The sequence below is a fragment of the Perissodus microlepis genome, chromosome 2, assembly GCF_051167445.1.
Source record: "Perissodus microlepis isolate ML-2025 ecotype Zambia chromosome 2, ASM5116744v1, whole genome shotgun sequence".
Taxonomy (NCBI): domain Eukaryota; kingdom Metazoa; phylum Chordata; class Actinopteri; order Cichliformes; family Cichlidae; genus Perissodus; species Perissodus microlepis.
The window spans coordinates 17,141,042-17,166,048 of record NC_140462.1 but is presented as its reverse complement, the minus strand read 5'-3'; the positions used below and the strand labels follow the sequence as shown (position 1 = coordinate 17,166,048).

The window sequence follows — 25,007 nt, the reverse complement described above, 5'->3', positions numbered from 1 at the left end:
GGATAAACAGAGATACCGAGCATTTACCAGGTTATCACAGTTCAAAGGATTTTTGCCTACCTGGCCCGAGGAATGGCCACTTTCATTGAAGCTCACATGTGAATTAATTCTTTTTGTTACTTATCAAAAAATGCAGGGAAACTTCCCTCCCAGCTGCTTATTTTCATTTCAAATAATCGCTCCTTCGTTTCGAGACATAAGTTGCTATTCTGGGATGGAGGAGAGTGAAAACCAATGTATGAAGAGTGTCTGTATTTAGATTAGTGACCTGAAGGAATACTTCTCTTCGATCCAGACTGAGGCTCGGGCTCTGATGAGGACACGTGTATTACCAGTGCCATCTTGTGTAGACAAAGGTGTACTGCTGTAATATCAAAGGTTAGGTGAGGTATTTTCAACACTTTTCTTTTTTTTTTTACATCTTAAAACACGCTGTACCTCGCTGTCCTTAATACATCCACATCTGCTTCTGTGGAGTAAAGTAAAAATAAAAATGGTATCCATTTGAATCTAACTTTACCTGCATGTTGTTAATAAATTGCACAAAGCTTCAGCGGCCATAAGACAGCAGCCATCAACTCCTTTTTTTGTAATGTTGCAGTCAGTCTGGTGACCTGATGGTTAAATAAGCTCTCCCTGTACTGTTCCTGCTACAGGCTGGAGGCACAATAATGTCAGCCGTCATCCCTCAACTGCTCCCACTGTGAGAGGCAGCATGGCACAGCAGTAAACACTCGCGCTGTGTCAGTGGCTGCAGGCGACACAGAAATAGTCCTCCTCTCCCAGGACCTGGCTCTCACTCCATCTTCAGGGTCTCTGACTCACTAACCAAAGGAATAGCACAGACATAACGGCTGCTAGTAGCCTTTCATTATTTTAGTAATCCATAAGAACCTCCGCTTACCCTATGGCAGGCAATCGATGAACCGCTCAACAGAAAAGCAAAGTGTCTGCTTGGATGTAATGGAGGGCTGTTTGTTGCCGAATGTGGAGCTTGTGCGATGATTTCATTCCCATTTCAAACAAAGGTTCGGGAAGCTGTTCAGTGGCGTGAAGAAGGTTGTAATGGTGGCTGCGGCTGAACTTGGTCTTGTTTCTATGTGTGTGTGTGCACGCGTGTGTGTGTAACCCTATGGCAAGATTGGATTGTGTGGTACACAGCTGTGTATGTGGGTGTAGACGGAGCAAGGCACGGTAGGTAAGCCCCGATGCCAGAAGACTTCCTCAACACCACCCGCCTTCCTGACCCTACACACACACACACACACACGCACAGAGTCACTCCAAGCCAATGTAAACCCCAAACACACAAACACTCCATCCTCACATATATAAACACATCAACATAACACATGCTTGAAAAGAATCAACCCACTTCAGTGTAACTCATTCTCACGCCAACCACAGCTTAAACGTGCACACACACACACACACTTTTCACTATGCAAACTGTGGTGACAGACTCGTCTGTCTTCAGCTCTGGGCATGTCACATGCTAATGTATTCATCCACCCACAGCAACTGGAGAAGCAGAGCTCTTAAGTACAGTCCAATCAGTCTCTGGCCCGCTAATGGCTCCAATCCAGTTTTCTACAGTAGCTTTTTCTTTCTCTCAAAATACCATGTGATCAAATGTCCCCCAAAGCTTAAACAGCCCAACAATACAACTCTGAATTTTCAAGGCAGGAATAGTTTCATTATCGCAACAGCGCAAATGAATGGCCTTAGTAACCGCTTGGAAGCTATTTGTTTCCAAGTTTAATTTGGTTTTCTGTTTAATTTTTCCAAAAAAAAAAAAAAAAAGCTTGTATGACACTTTATCCGCGCCTCGCTCTATTTCCAAACCATTCTGCCAGCAAAAACAGCAACACATAAAAAGAAAGAGAGAGAACAGTCAAAAGATAAGATTTTGCATTTAATTAGCATATTGGCTTTTTCTTAAAAATCTATTCTATATTCAGCATAAAGGAGGCCATTGATAACCCAAGTCATAAGAAGCAACAAAAACATAAGCAGTGGACATACCTCAATGTTTCACAGACAGTAAAACAGTGCTCTGAGAAAAAGGAAGGGTAGTTACAGGAATATATACAAAGCAAACAAGGCAGCAAATCCCCACCGAAAGACTGACAGATTTTAATGCAAATGTAACCCAGTGTACTTATTGGCTGCATGTACTTTAAAAAAAAAAAAAGCATGTACTTTAAAAACAAGAATACATTCAGAGTGTCTTTGCAGACCCAGAGCCCTTTTGGCTGATGTGAGGTTGTAAAGTAGCATTTAACACCTGTCCTTAGGTGCCAGTGCAGATGGAGGTCAGTATGTCTGAATGTCCTCACTCTGCAGCTACAGTCCGGCTGGAAAATACAACCAATTTAGCCAGGATACCACTCAGGATCAATATGGCTTCATCCCCGGTAGGACCAAGGGGCCAATCGGATGGCTGGCCTGAGAGGTTCTTAACCAAGTGGGACAGCAAATAAAGAAGGCACAGACTCGACTGACCCGAGCCGAGAGCAGTCGAGGAGGCGGTGAGGAGAGAAAACCAGACAAGAGGTAACAAGGTGACAGGAGTGGAGAGGAGAAAGAGAAAGGAGGGGGGGAAAGGAGCAAAGCTTGAAACAAAACAAAAAAAAACCAGCACTGGTACCTCTTTGTACCAAACAAATGACGAAACAGAGATAGGATTTCAAAGGCATGTGAATTGTTACATTTGATACTTTATACAGCACATACACAGCGAATATATATTTGAATGCGTAGTTTCGCCTGCTTGACTGTTAAAAAAGGTAAAGAGGTATGTCCGCTGATAAGAAGGAATGAAAAGAACATTCAGTACATGTTTAAATCAGAGGATATAAGAGAATATAACAGTGGAGTAATCATGCTGCACTGAACACTCGAGTCCAAAACTCAAGGAAATACCAAAGCTGATTATATGGAAAGCTATACACATGAAAAATGTTGGTCTTACAAAAAACTACCAAATAAGCCTCCTGGTATTAACGTTCATATTCTTTGTATTTCCCCTCAGGTTTTTACATGTAAATAGAAAACAAATGTGCCTGGTTTTTACACAGAATTTAGGATTTCACAAAATAAATAAATTCACTGTGGCCTTAAAATTGAATCTCAATTGTATATTATATGTATGTATATATATATATATATATATATATTTATTTATTTATTTTTATCTATAGATTCATATATATTCCATTTTATAACAACAGGATTTAAACCTCGGAGCCTCTGAGGCAGAGACTGATAAAATCTGTTTTATCCTGTGTATTCTTTCTCTCCATTTGTGCCTCTCTATCTTGCTGTGCCTTCGGTCTGCAGCTCTATACAAACAGTTTTGATGTTACACTGTCCTTGGTAGACGGAAAATGCCCATTTCCATAGTAACACAGTGTTTTAAGGCCAAGGGTATTAGAGAGTGAATGCATACCTATTTTGTTTATATGAAAATAAATGCATAATAACTTCTTGGAAGTCTGAAAGTCTGTGAAGGTATTTGGTCCGTTTTTCATCCCTTACGCAGCTGTTTCCAACAAACGGTCTTGAACTGTTCTGAACTTCCGGTAAGGCACTCTTCAATTAAACTCCGAGATGTGTGGGTTTTCTTTTTTCCAGCAGACACAACATCCTTTCCCGTGCGAAAAGTAACTCGTACCCGATGTAAAGATCAGGTACACTCACACATTGTCAGATGTCTCATGTCATTGCACCATTTGGCATTCAGTCCCCGATTTTGGTTTCTTGCATTTTTCTTTAAACACGTGAGTCCAGTGAGATGAAAAGTTAAAAAAAAACAGCTAACTGGCACATTTGGTAGACAGGGATCCCTGGTTTATCCAATGGCTACTCTCCTAGAGGAAAAAAAGCATTTTGTGTTTGTGCATGTGTGCATATGTGTGTATTTGTGTGTGTGTGTGTGTGTGTGTGTGTGTGTGTGTGTGTGTGTGTGTGTGTGTGTGTGTGTGTGTGTGTGTGTGTGTGTGTGTGTGTTGGGGATTGTGTCTACAGAAAAAGAAAATCCTAAATCTGAAAAGTTACTTCTTAAAAAAACTAAACACTCCCTTGATTTTTAAAATTAGGCACATGGTCACAAATATGTTGGTAAACAATAAATCCTGAGGCTGAACTGACCAACCTTTAAAAGCTGCAAGATCCCTCGTTCTGATCTTTGATCAGATCACTGTGGTAGGTAAAGAAAATGGATTCAATTTTGGTTCAGCTTTTGTTGAAGAGTCCTGCAGCACTAAGCCTCTGCAGGTTCTGTCTTTATCTGGATAAAGTTTGCAGGCAATTGAACAGACACTGGCAGCTCCTGCAGGCCTTTGATTCCCTGCTCAGGCTGCAGGGACATCTCTCCACGCACTTCCAGCTCCTCCACAGGGGTCAGACCCTCACTAGGGCTGCTGCTCTGAGAAGAATGTCCATTAATTATAGTTTCACTTGCGCCCTCTGGGCCCTGGCTTTGACTGGTATCAATGATAACAGTCCTGTACTGCAGCTCTGCCTCCCCTGCTTCCATCTCCTCTTTTTCAAATGTATGTGCGGCCAGTGATGGATCGCCGTTCACCATCGACTGAAAGTAGGTGGGGTCCAGCATCTCCTCTTTCACCTGCAGCCCTGAGAGGTCGCTAGATTTGAGCACAGTGGCAATTACAGTGCCGGGCTGCTGTGCCACCATGGTCTGCCCGCAGGTGGTGTTAATGGTGACAAGGCGGGGGAGACCATTGAGGTTGGAAGCGGTGGAACTAATGACTCCTGGAGGGGAAGTGCAGGAGGAGGAGGCAGATGAGCCCAGACTGGTGACCAAGAGCTGCTGCGGGAGGCCATCCTGCAGGCTGTTAGCCCCACCTGCTATGGAAGCCGTATGGATGGTAAGCACATCTTTACCACCAGCTGTCGTGGAGGGCATGGTGTGGAGAATAACCCGAGAAGGGGAGTGGCTGGAGTCCCCGTTGGCTAGAACAGTGAGGGGAACAGACTGAAGCGAGCCGGAAGATGTCAGGACCATAGGAACTGATGGAGGGGTGTTAATGGTCCTGATAAAATAAAAAAAAACAGAAGATGTAGGTGAGTCTCTTCACTGTCTCTGACAGAGTTGGTGTAATTGAATATTCTCTTTATATCTTTGCAAATATATACAAGGTTTATTTTTAACGGACACCTACTGTGAAAATTAGCGACCGCACAGCTATGAGCCTAAAAAGCAGAACTAATGCCCTTATTAAAATAACAAATTGTGCTGACAGCTGTACTGTGGAAATTATGAGTCTCTTCAATTTCTAACAGCAGACAATGTTTAACCACTTAAAAAAAAAGTAGAATTTTGTGATAATACATTGGTAATACAGGCAGCAGACTTGGCAACAGAAAAATAAAATGCAAAGTAAAGCTGTGCCAGAACACAAAAAAAAGAAGAAGAAGAAATGCACTTTATAAAAATCTAAAGGTGATCTGGCACTTTACTGACATCAACAACAAAAAAATGAATTATATAAAGTAAAGATTTACTTCAGCTCTGCTGGGTTGGTTGTTGCTGTGTTCACCTCACAGTTTTATTATGTATAATGAAACTCTGCATCTCAAATTCTCAAAAGGTGACATTTTGTACATACGAGGCTTCGAGATGTAATTGAGTTCCCCCTACAAGACGCCGCCACTAATATAAGACCGATAAGCTTTGAGTCATTTTCTGTGAATATCAGGCCCAACGCCTTGATGCATGCATGTGTGAGTATGAGTAAGATTTAAGCATAAAGCATTTAACATAAACTTGGTTTAGAATAATCAGTATATGTATCATTTGAGATTAATACTGACATTTATATTTTATAATTACCAAGTTTTTTATGTTATTGGTAAGGGTACCTGACTGACATGCACTTTGGTGGATGATGATTATATGATTTCTTACTTCTTACTTCATTTGTTTTACACAAAAATCACAAAGACAAGAAAGCGTGAAACACATGCGTGTCTGAAGAATTGAATGCTGGGCATATTTCGTGTCTAAGAACAATGGCTTATAAGAGTCTTGCATTTAATGCTCTTAAGAGGCAATCAGCAGAGACAAGCTAGGTGTTACCCCTTTTTCTAGCCTTTGAGATTACCAGCATTTAGCACATTTTCATCACACACGACAACAGAGTCAATCTTGTAGTCTAGCTCTTCGCAAGAAAGTAAATAATCATAAGATCTGACTCAGTGTTATCTGTGTTTTCTGGTGGATAAAGAGTGTATTAGAGACACCGACTCTACCATATATCAAACTCACCCTTGGGTTTTCTGTATTGCAAATCTGTTACTTTTGCTGACATATGGACAGATAGATCCAGAATAAGCTAATATCACCCCAACTGATTTACCCATCTAGTTTGAAAGATCATTAAGCAGAGAATGATTTTCTGGTATCCGCTGTGGAGTAATGAAACAAAAATAAAACTACTCCTCATTTTGCTGTTGGTTCCTCTTAAAACACCTCTGGTGTTTTTCACAGTCGCTCACCTTAAAGCTTGTGCCGTTTCCTGGACTCTGGCCCCTTGGTTGGCTTGCAGCATATGAACAGACTGGAGGAGCTGCTCAGCCTGTCCACCATTAGTTTCCTGGTAGAGACATTCATTGTTTGGCTCTTTCTTCATCTGTTTTACTGAGACGTGCTGCTGACCATGAGCTCTTCCGTGCCCTTTGGACCCTCCACGAACCACAGACCGCCCGTTGGTCGATCGCTGGTTTCCGTAGCCGACATTGGTATCAGAACCCGTCTCTTCATCCTCAATCACCACGAGGTCCGCTGGCATCTCCTTAAACTGATAGACCAGCCTCTGCCCCTCCACTTTAGCCAGGATGCCTCTCTGATAGTAGTATCTAGAAAAGAAAATAGATGTCCATCACATTATAGTCATTCCTGATGGGCATTATGAATACATCTATGGAACCATGTCTTTAGGTTTCAGAGCAAAATAAAAGCCCATTTGAAGCACAGTGTTGCTCAGAAAAATGATGCTCGTATGTTTACCTGAGAGCTCTTCCCATGGTCTCATAGTTCATGTCAGGTTTGTTCTTGTGTTTGCCCCACAGCTTTGAGACAGCCTTGGAGTCCACAAGCTTAAAGATGCCTTTCTCCCGCTGTGTCCACTTGATGTATTTGGGACAGGTGTTTTTATCCTGCAGTAAGGCCAGAAGGAATTCCCACAGGTAGATGGTATTGCCTGCAAATTGGGGGGGAAATAAATTTAGTCTTGTTTTTAACTTTCAAGTGAGTCAGACATTCACGACGAAGCCTTGGAGCTGTGCTATAGACATCTATAATTCATTTAGTAGTACAGTTTATGAATATATGAACACCACAGGGTTACAGGAGGAGCTGCTCTTTTATTCCAGCCATTGTATGTGTACATGCGTGCCTTGGGATGACATTAATTATATCAAGTCTGGGAGTAGATTACCCTAATTCATGAAATGCTTCGGCCAGAAGTGGTTAAAAACAGCAACGCTCCCAGTAGTCAGTTGAATCCCAGACACCATGACAGGGTGATGTATATGTGTGCAACTGAACCTGCTGTCCCCAGTCCCCTCCTCTTTGAGTCACACTGTAGGGTGCAATGAGGTTTTACATGGCACACCACTAGTCTCCTTCTATCGGCAGAGCATCAACGTGCCCTCCAGCCTGCAATCACTTCTGTTTCCCTGTGAAACACAGCACTTTGAAATCCCCTCATCCATTAACTCTCCTAGATTCGACCCCACTGGACTGCAGGGGTTGAGGACTGCTGTTTGCACACTCCACATGAGGAAATGGAACATACACAAGAGGAGGACAGACCTTGATTTTTATTGGCTGATTATAGAAAAGTGGACTAGTTAGTGAGGCTTACCTTTGCCCTCTTTGCTCTTCTTCCTGAGTGGTAGGTTAGGGGTGGTGATGGGAGAGCAGGGACGGACCGCCCGCGGCTTTCGCACTATGATTCAAATTATGGAGTAGTGTGTTATAAGGTGAAAGGCCACAGTGAAATCATCTAATTACCTACAACAGTGAATTTTTAGTGAGGGAGTTCTAACAAGGAGGAGGAGGAAAAATGTCTTACCTTTGGTTTTTTTCTGAGGTTTTAAGGGAAATTTTTGGGGAATCTCATCCATAGATGAGGTGTCCTCGTCTACGGACATGTCAAGGGCAACACTGTCCATCTGGTCAGGCCTCAGTGGGGCATATGTCAGGTCTGACTCAAGCAGAGTGCCATAGGTGTGAACTTAGCATAAACAAGAGATACAGAAAAGTGTTTCAAGCTGCAATTATGAACAGCGTTAGATCAAAGCTGACGTTTTTGTCACAAGCTGAAGGAGTGGAATAATAAGCATGCAAATTAACTTACGCATACGCTTCTCATCCAAAATGTTGTTCGGAGACTCCATGTTAAGAAGAGCCACTGCTGCTTCATTTGTCTCCATGCTGTCCTCTGTGCCTGAGACTGTTGTTTCTGTCCACCAGATGACAACAAATTCATTAATAAGAAATACTTGGAGGCTAATGCTTTGCATAATTTACTTTTTTGAGAAGTCTAGGTCAAACACAGGTGAATGGCTACAAAGGTTCTTTTTTTATGTCAGCTTTCACTTACGACAAGGAGAGTAAATTTTTAAAGCGTTTTTCCTTTTAAGGAGAAAGACTTATTTTTAAGTTAATATCGCTCGTGTGCATGTGAATGCATGCTTGCATGTTCTGAATTTTCAGGTAACTCACTGTTCAGTGAATAGTTTGTGGGTCAGCCTACAGATTAATTGTAATGAATTCATTCGAAGAGTACCTAAGAAGGCTGTTTGTGCTGTGCAACGGAGCAGAAATTAAATGTGTAGTTTGTAATTTTCTGGCTTTGCATCTTCCACTTGTGTGCTTTGTTAGTTTTGTTATGTCTCATTAAAATTCAGCATTTATTGCATGTGTACCTGTGAGATCCACCCCTCCTTCCAAGATGGATGGTTCCTCAACCACATGGAGAGTGGTATCCACCATGATACCGTTGGTCACCTCATCAGACTCGAGCCCCGAGTATACTTGCAACAGATCGGCTGCGGGAACTTGCTCAACAATCACCGCTGGGAATACTGACGGGTCGTCCAGCTGCACAGAGAGCAGACACACAGACACAGAAAGGTTTGAGATGCTGTAACACTAACGATGCCCCTCGGAGGTAGAGGACCGTGGATCTTTGTACATACGTCTTTGAGTGTATATGCAATAAAAATACAATCAATCCCTCTGCTGCACGTCATAAATGTGATATAAAAACCACACGATATCAAGATAATGTTAAAACATGATTTGGTCTCTTATTTTTACTGCCTTGTGAAACACTGTAGATTCACACTCATTTTTAGCTAATGTGTAGGCACATAGCATCGAGGAGAGCTCATTTCTGTGGTGCTGTATTGGTCCAGAGGAGCCTGCTGAAGAAGCCAGGAAGCAGCTGTTTGTTCTAGCCCACTTCACCTGAAGAGTTAATCTTATGTTCAGAAATTATATAAGACCAAATGAATGTTAATGCATGAAGTCATGAATTGCAGGCAAGCACACCCTTCATCATCTCCTAAATGTGCTTTGGGAATTCGCTATCTCATTTCAGGCATGGCACAATCTGATGCAGGAAGGAGTGAGGGGAAAGAGGGAATTACCAGAGTGTGGGCCAAAGTGAACTCCACCAATAGAGACCATGTCAAAAGGGCTCACTGGGCACTTGGTTTGTGTCAGTCAGAGGCTAATTCAGTCCTTTGAATATGTGCATAATGTGGTTCTCAAAACCTGACAGTACTTCTCAAATAGTATAAAGAAAATACAACATGAAAATCCAGTGGAATGCTGACTTAATAATCATTCAAATAAACCATTTTAACAGCATTATATAAAGAAGTCAACTTGATGCAAAACATGTAGTCACCTGGGCACCAGCAGATGGCAGCACACTACACTTCAAAATGCTTTGAAATCATTTCTTCTGTGCCGCTGACAGGCAGATGAAGCTACTATGTTTAGCTTCGTGAGAAATCGTTTCTAAATGACAATGTGTCGGAACCTCGCTGAATTACATCAAATGATTCATGTTGTGATTTGTTTTAATTTTAGACAAACAATGTCGATCAATGAAACACACCTTAAATCACATTCCTAGAGTGATGACCTGATTAAAAGGAAAGACCAAAAGATGTGGTAGGCGGAACATGAATAAAGGCTTATCTGTCTCTTTGCACAAGTGTCCATTGTTGGTTTGGCCCTCTGGGGCATACCAGGTGTCCAGGCCTTGAGCTGGGGGGAGGCTGGGAAGAGGGGCATTCGAGTGTGCGTGGCTACATACCCATCCCGGCTATAGTTTAACCAGGAACCTAACCGACTGGCTCATTATTTGGACACAGTGTTAAACGGTTAGCCCTCCTTAGCAGCACTAGCAGTAATTATCCATGGATTCTTTATTAATAAGGTGTTTATGAGTCGAGGGAGGAGGTGGCCCTGTCTACCATACCTCTACCAGATACAGACAGCTTGTGCCATCTAAGCAGAAAAACCACAAGGCTTCCTGGGACTACTAAAAACCCTGGATTTTGCTATGACTGCGAGTGCTATCAGTGTCTCACTGACATGCACTGAATATTTCCCATTAATCAGACTCTTTGGTAGACATACTATCAGAGTGCGAGACAGTGAGGCTACCCCATTTTCCCGGCTTGACTTAAATTAAGTTTTCTGTCCTTGAATAAGAACAAAGCGTGTGTCAGGAGATAAAACCGTTCCGACTATTTGTCTGCGTCTGAAACAGCAGCCTTTCCCACCCTCTCGCACTAAATGCAGACAGCCTGTGATCCCACACAGTTTGCTGACAGAGCGGCAGACACATGTTGCTGACGTCTCCGCTGTTGTTTTGATGTTAAATTGATTCTGTTTTTTTCTGTGAACAATTCAGAGTTGCATTGCTGTGCGAACCCGCTGATAATCCGGCAAGAACTATGAAAGAGTGAAACTGTTGTTTAAAGGAGTAAAACGGTGAGAAGGTGGTACAAGCACCCTGCATGCAACACAAATTATACTGCACATACAACAAGTATCCTAACGGCTTCTTCCTCTTTGTTGACCTAAATAGTGTTTCTAGTAGGGAAACACAGGCGATAAAGCTCCAACCAATTTGCATTTCTGAGTTCCCCATTCTGCTTTGAAAGCACAGCATCTGTGCAGCCTGTTCCCCCACACCCCACTCTCTTCTGCTTTACCTGCCTAACCACAATGTAGTCCAACTGTCTGTACACTTTCTATATCCGCATCACGATATTTGAGAAAGTGTAGCTGGCGTAACGTAAGAGATACCATCACGTTTAAAAGCTGCTTGTTTACCTAAAGCCATATGCCTTTATAATGCAGCTTAAAAATGGAGGAAATTTTGGGACCCTTTTTGTGTCTCCCTACCCTCAGCCTACCCTCAGCTGAAGCAGATCCCGACTGTGTTCAAACTACACATGGCCGCTGCAGAAGTGCCATTGTGAGTTGTTCGTTTCAGTGTGTGTGTGTGTGTGTGTGTGTGTGTGTGTGTGTGTGTGTGGGGGGGGGTATTTTCATGAGTTAGTAAATAGGGGCAAACTGCTTGTCTAACAGGCCAAGTGGGTGCAGCAAGTCACAAAACTGTAGCACTGGAACAATACAAGACCTTTTGCTGGAATTATCCCATCCCTTCTAAACAGCCTTGTAACTGGTCCATCAGGTTAGGCTTGAACTGGTGCTATTCAGGGATCCAATGACAGCCTGCCACTCTAGATACACACATACAAATACTAGGACACATAAACACACATACATCTCCACACTTACAATCAAGCCTGCTCCACAGGATTCAGACCCGGGTGTGGGGAAGAGATAACTGCACACCTGACCGAGCAATGAAAAAACACACAGGCACAAGTTGACATCGAATGCACACAGTAACCTTTGGGTAATAAACACATTCACGTCCTAGCCCCACCCTCTGCCTCCCACACACCCTAGCCTCACTGCAGGTTTTTCAGTCTTTCCATTTCTGTGCTACCGGCAGCCCACACTCTTCTTCCCAGACCTCCTCTCAGCTCCATCCTCCTCCCTTTCTGTGTCATCAAACTTAGAGATCACAGGCTAATCCTACCCCAGTGGCCATGCTGTTTACACTAGTTTTGTTTGTTTTGAAATGTATTTCATTTTTCAACAGGATTGCATACAGTGTGTCATGTAGGAAAAGACAGACGGTCGGCCACTGAGCTCGACGGGTTTGAACGCTAATGCAGACCCTATAAGTCGAGTCATGAAAAAAAAATCATCAACAACAACAACAGAGAGTTGCATTTGAAAAAGTGATTTCTCTGGTGAGATTGTACCTGATTGATTTCGTCCATCCCATTGCTGGCAAATTCAAACACCAGTTCACTGGGTTGTACTGCTGTCGTCATGGTAGTGGAGTTTCAAAGTCAAAGAGCAGCCTAAAAAATCCCAGCTATAACTACTCCAGCGCAGACAGACTCAGTTTCACCTCACAAAATGGCCTCCCTGTAATCCCGTCTTTTTAATCTGAGCAGTTATTGCTCAGAGAGAGACCATGAGCCAAGTTTCAGAGGAGTCCTGAGGCCCAGGTGGGAGCAGCCTCGTCCCACTCTGACACGGAGGCTGGGCCCTGCTGCGCCTGAAGCATCTACACCTGGAAGATGGAGAGACAGAGGTGATAGGTCAGCAGTAATTCTAGTAATTTTACTAGAAAATCCTCATAAAGTGGAACTCCTGGGACTTTACATAGGTTAGATCTATAACCTGCTAAAATCTATGCAGTTTAGGCATTATCTGGGTCATGCCTAGTTTTGATCTGATGCTGAAAAATCAGATCACTGACTGGTTCCAGCCTAAAAACCTTTAAAAAAAAAGTCACTAATTAACAAACGTTACTGTCACCAGGTTTAAAATTTCTTATTTACAATCTGTGCAGTTACTTTTACTGAAAATATCAATGTGAATACAAACGGTAGAGATACAAAGCGGAAGTACTCCATTTACAGTGTTAATAAACAGACCGTCAACATTTGTTTAATGATCAATTAATCTGTCAGTAATGTTCCAGATTGACTGATTATTCTTCAATTAAATGCTGGAAAAAACGTGAGCATGTAGAAAAGTTACATGCTCTTGGTGACATCATCAGACAAAAAAATTCATGACCACCCAAAAAAAAAAAAAAAAAAAAAAATTACTGTGATAGAATTTTCTGCTGTTTTTGAACTTGTAAGGTCGAGACCTACTTTATACATTTTTTTAAACAGGATTTCTGGTAGTATTATGAGTAAATCTATTTTCTTTTTCACCAAACTACTGCACAGTTCACTCTGATTTAAACACAGATGTCTTTTTCTGCCCCTCAATGTGAAACACCCCTCAGCACTCTGCCTTAGATCATAAGGCTCAGCAGGGTTGATATTATGATCACATGAGCAGTCTGAGCAAACCCTCCCTGTTTACACACACACACACACACACACACATGCAGACACACATACTCTCACATACACACACAGGCAAAAGATCACTCGTCTGATGCAGCTCTGGAAGCCCCTCTGTACTGACCCTCAGGGAGTTACTGTGATCACAGCCTGTGTTGAAGGGAAACTGGTGGTCATGTACTTGTTGTTGTGTATATGTGTGTGTGTGTGTCTTTAGGTGTGTCCCAGCAATTGATACCCAAAGGCAGGTTTCGGGAATGAAGGGTAGGAGGGGCTGATTTTGGGTTAAAGTATAAGTATAAACCCAGAGGCGACAAACACAGCCCCTCCCTCTTGTTTCCCAGAGATCAGAGCTGGCAGGAATAAAGAAGTAAGATGGGAATGTTTGGTACCTTCCCCCACCTCCAAACACTCGCTATTCCTGCTTTTGCCACTGCTACAGGGTGGAGCTTATTTGCTTTTAAATGCCTGTATGAGTGACAAACTTGCATACCAGGCCAAACTGTATTTTAAAGGAACAGAAGAAGAGGTGATAGTGAAGGACTTCTGCAGCTCATAGGGCACAGCCAGCAAACACATTAAAGTGTATTTCTCAGCTAAGCATCCAAACAGACCAGTAGCATGCAGTTACTGTCTGGAAACCATTGCTTTGGGAAACAGAAGAGAGACGAGGAAACTTAATCAGAAGGCTAGTGTTTCACTCCAGTCAATCTTTCATGCTGTCCCTGCTGCAGCATCCGTGCCCACCTCCGCCAGGGCTGGACGCTGCTGCCATCTGTCTGGAGCTCAGTGTGCTGGACTTCTTGGCATCTTTATGCTTGGTACTGTGAATTACCAGATTCAAGCAGAAGCTATATACTGTATGAGGCTTCCAAATTAAACACAAATGTCTGCTTTTTAAATCATTTGCAGTTTCCACTGGTGTACTCGTACACTTACAACAGAAGCCTTGATCCATGTTTTGCAAACTAAATGTGTGTTATCTGTATCGCATGCAATCACTCTGACAGGGCCCTGCCCAGCTTCGCAGCAGATCTGAGAAGACACGCTGCTAATCTAGCAGATGTTCTCTGCTGCAGACGTTCTTGGTTCCCCTTTTGTAGTTGCAGTTTGTGTTCGATTTCTGGACATTTATTAAGCTGTACATTTCAGCTATCAAGGACTGTGCCTGTTGAAGGGTAAATAATCAGCATCCAGTCACTAGCCACTTATCAGATGACAAAGAAATGGCTGTTATCAAATCAACAGGCATAAAGATGAAAGTAAATATTATTTATTTATTTATTTATTTCTATGCTTTATGCTTGTGTTTATGTGCAGCTTGCTACAATGTACCAGAATATGTCAGTGGTTGCATGTACTTTCTATATTCCTGTCAGAGCTTCATTGATCTGGATGACCCAGTTGGCAAAGTGCTAACAGCAGACTGGGATACAAGAGAGCCAGCCATTAGTCAGACGCAGCCTGCACATTATCCCCCAGCACATGACAACAGCTGCCTTGTCCCAGCACAGGGGCAGGGTTGTAACTGCATTTACTACGTCATAAAGAGGAGAAGAGGAGGACAGTGAAGGGAGGGATTTTACTGGGATGTTAGTGAATGCATAATAGTCTACAGAGCAAATAGACTGCCTGTGATTTGCTATGGGTGGGGCCTTCTTTTGCCAGACTTGAATATTTCAGCGTGGTTACCAGGTGGGGCGTTCTGGTGAGGTTTAATGGCTTAATGCTAGTGTGTGCAAGGTTTAACTCCAACCAGACACAAGTGTTTTTTGGGTTTTTTTCCATGTCATCCTGTCTGAATATGTCCTTGTGAAAAGAAAACTATATGCTATAACATATTAATAACTATTTAAAATATGCACTCATTTATTTTGGAGGGGGATGTGTGGGTGGGGGTTCTGGGGTTGTTACTGGGGTGTTATTAGCGTAGAACTACCCATTAACACCCAGCAGACAGAAATAGTTATCTTTGTAAGATTGTGGTCAACAGCTACCTTCTTCTGTTTGTTGCTGGTGTTGGGCAGACATCTGTACACTAGTGTTTTTGCTGAAAAACAGCTGCCTGATGCAGCTGGAAGCAATGGTGATGTGAGTGATGTGACTGAAATTATAAAGTCTGATGCTTAAAACCACTACAATTCTAGCAGACATGGGGAGAGCTATAAAGCTGGGCGCTCAGGACTCCTTTCACATTAAAGCTTTCTTTCACATATTCAAAACCCAGCATTGTTCAATTTAGTATTCTAAAAGATTTTTGAATGTTAGAACTCGGCTGAAATTACATTAACAAATTTTTGGTTATCCCAAGTGCATACTAATGGTATAGCTCATTGGAATGTAGCATAATGAGCATTATTATCAGTTACAGCTGACATTTTGGCTCCATTGTGGCCCCTGTCAGGTGACACAACGATGGGAGTCTTTCTATCACTCAGCTCTCCTCAGACAATTATGACTGGCTGTTATATATGGCAGTTCAGTGTGCAGCAGACTGAGGAAGCGTATGAACCAAACACTGGCGTACTCCACCCCTACAGCATGGTGACTGCCAGTCCCAATAACAACCAATTAGAGTCAGGATTCATGAACAAATGGAGCATTCCCAGAAGGCCCTACTTCCCCCGCTTTCGTCTCTTCAGCTGAGCTCATTGTTGACCATGAAAGGAGGTAATTTAAGCCAATTGAATGACTGTGCAATGAGTCACCCTGCATGTGGTGAGTGCAAACATTGTGAGATGCAAGAAAAGGGCCAAGCAAACTTTACTTATCAATCCTTTTCAGCTCAGGTTACAAAAATACAGGTTTCCTTAGGTGGCTGATTGTTCAGCAGTGTACTGGGGTAGCTACATAACAACGGTCACAGGATGGATGGTGCCAGAGGGGCAGCGATATTAATTAAAACCTCACAAAGGTATAGAACGCAGCAGAGGTAAAAACTGAAAGAGAAATAAATCGAGAATCGCTCTACACTCATTACACCTGCAAAGTTCAACACCAGTACAAAGAAATCTTTACCTCACATGAAAGGTTTAATTTTCCCCGGTCGCCTGTGCAGTGATACACCTATGTCCGACATGGCACATAGATGAATGAGAATGCACTGGCTTACTTACCACTATGTTATTATATAGCTGCGAGCATGCTGTTTTTGCAGGAGCCTATTGGTTCCTGTTAGGGAAATGACTCAGTTATATGAGGCCCAAGTTCATTCCTGGAGCTCTGTGATAGCCCACATGGGCATCACAGGATCCTGATCATCATTTCTGGACAGCAGTTCCCCTTTGTTTTTCTCAGTTGTGGTTAACCCGCCCACATCTATGTAACAATGCCACTTTGGACGCCAAGGAAAATTCCTTAAGCACAGCAGTGTTGCAAACACACAGCACAGATCAGAGCGAATAATGAAAGAACAGCTGAATGTATATTCTACATTTTGAGACAACAAAGCACCAAAAGTACAGGCAGTGTGGATGAATTCAGCAAAGTAAGAGAACAGTAATTAAGGTCTTGCATCAAAGGCAGACAAAAAAACACACTAACAGGGCAGTTTCGTCACTGCCATTGCACTATGTCAGCAACATAATTGCTTTGTATACAGCGTTTTCTGCGTATTCTATATTTTACTCAACACCTAGCGTTGCACAATACAACATGCCTCACCATGTTTCAAACTCCAACTCCACTTTATCGACCAGAATAAAGCAGCACTTTCACAGCACTCCAGGGGCCACACCAAGCGTGTAGTGATAAAATGGCTGGAATGGGCACAGAGGCAGGCATAGACACCGGCTAATGGCATGCAGCTGCAGAGCACCAGGCATCAGAAGCACAGACAGCAATGCATCCGAGCCAGCACTCACTGTGTCTGTGTTACACTAGGAGGCAATTGGCTCTGCCGTGCCAGGGCCAAATGAAGACTGAAAGAAAAATGTCACCTCGAGCACAGGCTTTCAAAAAGCGAATGGAATGTAATCTCATCTCCTGCAAACGTTGTACTTTTCCACTCAGGCTTCAAGCTCTGGAAGAAGGACCCATGCCTTCCTGTGACAACGGCTGTTCGTGCCAGCTAACACACTATTCAGTATAACATTAGGCTTTTTTATGGAAGATTGGACATTAGCTTTAGCAGGATAATATGGTCTGGAGATTAGGGATGAAAGCCTAGTGCTGTCCCCAAGGACGACAGCTCAGACATGTCCACAGAGACCAGATTCCATTTCTCTTTTGGTCACATTTTCCTTCCAGTAAAGACATTTTTTCTTCTGTGACACAGGCTGTTCTTACTCCTAACGTGTGCTTCATCACAGCGTAGAATACTGGACATTTCTGTTTACGCCATTCGACACGAAGAATGACAGACAAAAATAGAAATGACTTATTTTAAAGCCGGGTAGAAGAAGAAAAACACCCACAAACTGACCTGTGAATTTTGCACTCACAGGAACAGCATCACTGAGCACTGGGTTTCTGCTGCTTCCTGTCTGTTAAACCACACTCAGAAGAAAATTTCTTCCTCTGTGTAAGAGCGGAAAGTTCTCAACTCCCCCTCCTTCCTCCTGAAACAACATACTCTCACGCTCGTAGACTTGAGTGTTGTCACACAGGTACCATTTCTTTATAACTACTGCCAGAGTGACGTAAAACATGGAGATGATTACACTACAGTTGGACTCTTTTTTTAGATAAAGACTAAGTCTGACAGTGTAACATATAATTGGATTTTAGAAGTTAAACTAGTCAGAAGTAAGAAATCTGTAAATATAATATATTCAAAATATTAAGAAGCTAATGAGTCATTTCAAAAATATATTCTGCAAATGAGACGCTACTCAGCTTTCTTTTGCTTTCTGACATTTTCAAACCTGCTTCTGCAGTCAGGGCTGTTTAGTGATTCAAAAGGATCACACCAGAGTTCTCAAAGCCACACCTGCCATTTGCAGACATCTCTTCCCCACAATGCTGACACAAGTCATGCACAAGCAGATAGCATTACTAACCCACCCACCCCTCAAAACAGACACACATCCCTTATTTGGCCCAGTGAGTTGGTTTTGCACAAATTCTAAGAAGAAACTACAAATTTCCTGTCACACAGTGTTCTCTTATTGGTCATACAGCATTTCAGTGCACAAACGCACTGTGTGCGCAACGATAGCACAGCAAAATGTTTTTAGAAGACACAGAGAAGAACTTGCCTGAAACCCAAGTCATTCATTACAAGTGTGAAAAGATTCAGTTTTGTTCTTAACTGAACATGAACAAATATTAAGCTTAGAAATACACGGTAAACAAATCTAACCACAATAAAGTATCAATAAAATCCATCTTGACTCCAGCACTGTTGTCTTACCTGATACGTAACAAATCCAAAGAGAGGCCTTTTGTAAAGTAACAGATGTGGGCTTTTAGTAAAAATTACCACCAGCAGCCTACTTCTATAATGTGGCAACCAGCCACATGTCACAGATAGGAAGAACCACTAAAGTTGTGAAAACAGGACAGGAAATTGCAGCAAAGTTTTAGAAAAGACAACTGCACCAAACATAACAGTTTGATCCGCTGTGTGCTGCTGTGACCGCCACACTTCTGCCACAGTTTTATTTAAAAATGTGATCTTTGCCATCCATGCAAGTGTAAGCCTGTGTGCAGCGCCATATTTTTAAAATATTGTTAACATATATATTTACAGCATTGCTGTGAATGTTTTTCGAGACGTTTACAGCAGTGCTGCGTGTAGTCGGATCTGCAGGCAGTAATGCTTTACATTTATACACCTAAAATGAATACTCAAGGCAGTAAAGCATGTAAAGCTTGTGATTTCAGTTTTCTATGTTGCTCTTTGCCAGTAAGAAAGAACAAGAAGCAACTGAAGTTTTGATAAGAGCATAAGCTTTATCCAAGCATTTTACAAACCAGAGCTGGCTCCAAAATTGTACTGGCCTGTTTTCAGGGAACTATATAAACCGTGTTGTTGCTTTTTTTCTTTCTTTTTCTAAATGCTCTCACATCTGAGCTCAATGACATCATTTCAAAATAACCCAAAAAGATTTCTGAGTAAAAAGAACTCAGAGAGCACAGATGAATAAAAAGCATGCATGTCTGTGCATGTGTGTCAGGAGTTTCATTGCCCTGCTGATTCTTTTCTTGGAGACATAGCTGAAATGTTTCATCTGAACTTCTAGGCTCTGCTGTTGTTTTGGCTGCTGAGTGGGAGCCATTTGATGCATGACTAGACTGGAAAAGTCAAAGTTCTCTCTTTTTGTAGACAATAAGCAAGCTTCCCACAAGCGCTAGATATATACAGGAGGCTAGTACATACAGAGTCACGTCTTTGTATGAACCAAAAGTTGGAAAATTGCTTTAAACCTGTCCTTCATCACTATAATCAAACTAAAATTCAAACCTTAAAGTAATTATAAAATTTGCACTACTGTACCACTCACAAGCACTTACATTCATACCAACACGAAGATGTAATTTAAACAGGAATACTGGCAGCAGCAAGGGAGGATACTGTACAGGATCAACTGAGTTTAAATAAAAACAAGTTTAAAGTTGACATCCTAAATTCCTTCTTACACTATAAACACCGATGCCAACTTTATCTCTGATAGTTGCCACTCTTTTACGCAACTTTCCACAATTCCTAATAAACTCAAGGGAAGAAATCCACAAAGCCTATACGGTATGAACCTTGCCAAGATACTTTCTAGATTGTCTCTTAGCGTAGGTACATGTTATGGATGGAGCCCAGAGATTTCAGGGCTGACTGTGGAATATAAAGGGGGACCTGGCTGTTGCAAAGGAGGCTGCATACCAAACAGGTCTGGACACAAGCAGGCTGATGTGTCCACCTACAGTCAGGCATGCAGTAATACCTAACAGGCAACACACCTACAGAAGGCACATAGTCAGACAGAGACAAAGTAATCTTTGTCTTGTCATACAGTTTGACTCTACCACTAGTTCAAGAAACAACATGGAAGCTGAGAAGATTGATGTGACTCACAGATCTGTATGATAAATATTTACCTAATGCTACAAGGGGGAAAAGCTAGCTCTGTTCAAAGGTAACAAAACCTGCCTACTATCTGATAAGTTAACCTACTTTGTGAAAGTACAGACTTTACAAATCTTTGTACAAATTATGCAAACAAACATTCAAATTACATTAGATTTAGCACACAAACATAAAAGTGCCTTAAATCTCCTCATCGTTATTGTGCTAGAAGGCAAATAAATTTATTTCTCAGAAGTATTCCTTTTAATGCTCACTGTCTTTAGAAATAAGTACCATATAATACGAGTACAGCATGTCATACTACATCCTACTACATTTATTATGTTTTCATCAAAAGGATAAAACCCTCTCAGAGATGCAAATTTACAGCCCCGGCTGTTTTTGAGACTTCCAGGGATCATGCTTCAGTTTAACAGCTAATAACAGCAAAATCAGCTCTTCTCATCTGATCCCCCATAAAGCCTCACTGATAGGACCACTCACACTGAGTCAGCTTAGCCCCTTCAAGACAGCTTATCTGATTTCACACAATTGGATACTGGGTCAGTGTGGTATTGGATACCACTGGCCAATGTTTCTATCTAATCTTGCAGCCAGTAAACGTGTGCCCATTCCTGGATCGAAGGACAGAAGTGCAAAGTCATTGCTTTTCAAGATGCCAGGTGCATAGTTCAAATACAGACAAGGGAAAAAGTGTTAAGCTGTGTGAGTGACCTAACAGGCCTAAGCTACAACAACTCATGGACTCATGACAAATGCTTGGATTGTATGCTTTAGGTATTACAGCATTACTTGGACTTCAAACGCTTGAGCTCGTCATCTTAACAAGTTTTCTAGAATCGTGTCCGCCCTGTGCTTTCACTACTCATAACATTAAAATTAACATTCCCTGCTAAAACCACCCTCTTCCATCCACTTCGTATATTCCAGCTGCCGCAGATATGAATCTATGGCGCAGCTCATACATTTGGAGAGATGTTTGACATATTTGCAAGGGGCAGAAGGACTGTCTGCTCAGGCTGGTCAATATTTGAGAAGGCTTTATGAAATACACTTGTTTATGACAGTCACCTGATGAGGAAGGGGCAGCATGGGTGCATGAAATGAGGACAATAAACTACCTGGTTAAAGAGACAGCTGTGCTCAGTACTGCTGTATAACAAAATATTTACACGGTGTGATTGCTTTACCATATTTGGGATCAGCAATAACTACACGTGCAGAGAAAAATGAAGAGTTTCTAGGAAGATACACACACTACAGGCTCATACAAATGCTAATCTTTGCTTCATGCTACTTTGAATAAAAAAGCCTGACAATCAGTCTCCAGAGGGGCTGGGGCTATGTTGTTCTGATGAGAATCACAATGCAAAAACGCAAAGGTAAACAAGGAGTGGCTGTTGCCTAGGAACACGCAGAGGGAGAGGGCTTGTAAAGTAGGCTCTGTGGAACAAGAACAGAGCAGGTGGGCCTCATTCAGCGCAGCAAAGGCACACTGTGTGTTTGTGAGGATACATGTTGAAGACCAAGCATAACAAGCACAAACACACAACTGAATGGATTGCCAAGCTGCTTCTCCCTGTGTTCACTGCCGTTGCTGGCTGAAATCAAAAAACTGAATTGTAAAAATTACTCCTCTGATTTTTCTTTTCTTTTCCCCAACAAAGAACTCTTCCAGCTAAGAAACATTTTGAAATTGTCCAATCTGTAATAGCTGCAAGCCTCAAAGTGCCTCAGTTCTTTATATACTGCACTTCTACAGTCGTGCATTTTAAAACAATGACGTCAAACTCCAGGCAGTGGAGCTTTTCCACACCTGAGTCACATGACAGACTTTTTTCAAACTGCTTTCTGACTCGGTGACATAAAACCGTTAGCAACTAAAAAAATTGGACCTACAAGCAGAAGCCATAATCACTTTGGCATCAATAGAATCAAACCCATCCATAATCTTTATTCACTGGAAAAAAAACCACTACGTTACTATCATCCTAGTATAGCCTACAAACTTCAACAGCTGGTTAGATTAACTTAAAGCAGCGACTAAAAACATAGTAAATCACTATACTTAGCTCTAAATCTTACCTACTAACCCATGCTATCTTGGATGTTTCATCCCTGGCAGATTAAACAAACATAATATTGCATGTTAATCAGTGGCCTATTGACTGATTCTAGCTAAGCTTAAATGCTGCTATTAATTATGTCATCAGTATTCACATCTAACATCCTGCAAATAAGGAGATCTTCTGAATTGTCAAGTTATGTAATGAGAATGCAGTGGGGGTTTTTTACTTGTGGGTGAGGTGCAATTGAATACGCAAGAAAAAAAAGAAAGAAAGAAAAGAACCAAAGCGGTACTGTCACGTAAATCAATCATTTCCGGATGTAGACCCAAATGTGTGGATGCAAGAACTTAAGAGTTACAGATGTAAGAAGTGATGTTATTATTGATTTTTATACATCGACCATGTCACCACAAATTTTTAGAAATTTGCATGCAGCAGTCATTCCTTGAAGCCCTCAGGCATTCATTTTAGCTAAATGAAATGACTGAGAGTCTGTTACAGTCCTTTTATATTTGGACACTAGCACTCAGACAAGGGGATCCACTCAGCAGATCATCTGAGAGCTGCAGTAATTATGGGCATGGCCAGTTTTCCATATGAGAGAGCTTGCTACTGAAAGTTTCAAACTCAGACACCACTGCAGCTGGGTGTCTGGGACCAAAAGCCTCCTAAAAACATGTGGCAAATCAATTTTCCTGGGTTAGAATGACTCTTTGTACCAAACGATATTGCATTAAAGCAAACACGATGTTTAAATTAGCACAGCAGAGCTGGGAAACTATAGCAGCTAAAACTTTTTTCAGACTGCATCAGTTTTATGTTCATATGCATCTCACACAGGGTGAGTCTACGTTTTTGCACTTTGTTACCTCATGCAGGGTGGAACCCACATAACTGGAAACAAAAACACTGCACTGTGAACTTGCTTTCAGGCCTTTATATAGCATTAGCAATTTAAAGCTACTGCATCAAACTGCATCAGAAGACATGAAGTTTTCTGTATTTGTAAAGTATACGGTCCCAAATGACTGTGTTTCAAATAAATGCAGAGCACAACAGAAGGTTGTAATGGAATTTTTTTTCTGATGTCTGTATGCTGTTTTTATCTGGAGGAAAAATAAATCTGCACCTCAACCTCCGCCCACACAACTTCAGTGAACAACGTCTATGAAAGATTAACTTTTATCAAGATAAATGAGCTATCATCATTTCCATGTAGACGCTTTATATAAAATGTATATCAACCAACACTAACTTAATAGTAGGTCTCTTTAACTGCATGATAGTAAAAGGGAAGTAATTTCTAAACAGCATTAACCAAGTCACACGGCTTCCAGTTCATTATTTTATAGATGTTATATTTATTTTTCACTGTTTCTGAGAGTCTGTTGGTTTTATTAGTACTAGGGATATGGCCAAAAGGTCATATCACAATCCTTTTTGGGTAGAATCGATCTCTAAATAACAATTCTCCCCACAGATAGTTGATCTAAAGCAATTAGATGATTAGTTGTGCTTCTGATTGCCTGGAAACAGAGCCAAACTCTCAAATCTCTGCATCCTTTTCTTGTTGTAATTTTAATCTTAGCATTAGTCTTGGTCTTCTTTTTTATTTTTATCTTGTGTTACAACTAGTCACGCTCAGTTCATGTGAAGTAGGAAAGTTTGGACAGGGAAGTTATTAATTTTATTTTTTTTAATGGAGCATTTGTTTTATTTATTTCACTTACTGTTAACCAGCTAGTTCCTTGTCCTGTTACATGTCCATGCCTGCGTGGTGGCTGTTAGTCCCTATTGTGGCAGTTGCTGATGTCAGTACTTGTCCAGTGAGTCTCAAGTCCTGTGGGTTAACCCTCCCCTGGTGAATCCAATTGGAACTGGTTCATGTACTGATACGCTAAGTTCACCAAGGCCTCAAAGCAAAAGGACTATCATCTCCGCCAGCTGCAGTTGAAGACAGAGGAAGTAGAGTCCAACCACAGAGCAAGAGACTCACAGGAGATAGCTGAATTGCATTGATAGCAACTGAACTTTCACATTAAGATACGTAAATATAGCACCTTTTAAATATGTGACGCCATTATTCCTTTGAAAATCTATCAAGGATGCAAACTTTACACCACAATCAAACTAAACCAACGTATAATTAAAAGAAAGAAGAGAAAGAAGCAAAAATATTAAGAGAAACATTTTTCAAATGCCAGAACAACACTCTCCACATTACATGATCAGCAGCTGATCCATTGCTAAATGCCACCTGAATTTTATGCCACTGAGAAGAAAGAAGCAGGATCAACCTTTTATTCTAGAAACATACAGGAGGACTTTGCATTACATTTCTTTGTGGCCGAAATGGTGTACGAAGTACTTAGATCTTTAACTTGACCAAAGGTTAATCTTACAACCACAAA

At 41.6% G+C, this 25,007-nt stretch overlaps 1 protein-coding gene across 4 annotated transcripts in view; it reads right to left on the bottom strand.

Annotated features, from left to right (window-relative positions):
- Positions 1–1,902: 1,902 nt before the first annotated feature.
- elf1 (E74-like ETS transcription factor 1) overlaps positions 1,903–25,007 on the bottom strand; it is a 40,536-nt gene continuing 17,431 nt past the window's right edge. For 3 of the 4 annotated variants that reach the window (XM_084951358.1, XM_084951348.1, XM_084951345.1), the window contains exons 2-10: positions 12,397–12,713; positions 11,861–11,917; positions 8,959–9,133; positions 8,388–8,492; positions 8,103–8,264; positions 7,893–7,976; positions 7,034–7,226; positions 6,523–6,882; positions 1,903–5,057 (exon numbers count right to left, since the gene is read on the bottom strand). In XM_084951358.1, coding sequence (XP_084807484.1) covers positions 4,265–5,057; positions 6,523–6,882; positions 7,034–7,226; positions 7,893–7,976; positions 8,103–8,264; positions 8,388–8,492; positions 8,959–9,133; positions 11,861–11,917; positions 12,397–12,468 — 2,001 coding nt within the window. In that variant the 5' untranslated portion in view covers positions 12,469–12,713 and the 3' untranslated portion in view covers positions 1,903–4,264. The remainder of the gene's footprint in view (positions 5,058–6,522; positions 6,883–7,033; positions 7,227–7,892; positions 7,977–8,102; positions 8,265–8,387; positions 8,493–8,958; positions 9,134–11,860; positions 11,918–12,396; positions 12,714–25,007) is intronic. The other variant, XM_084951367.1, reaches the window with a different exon arrangement.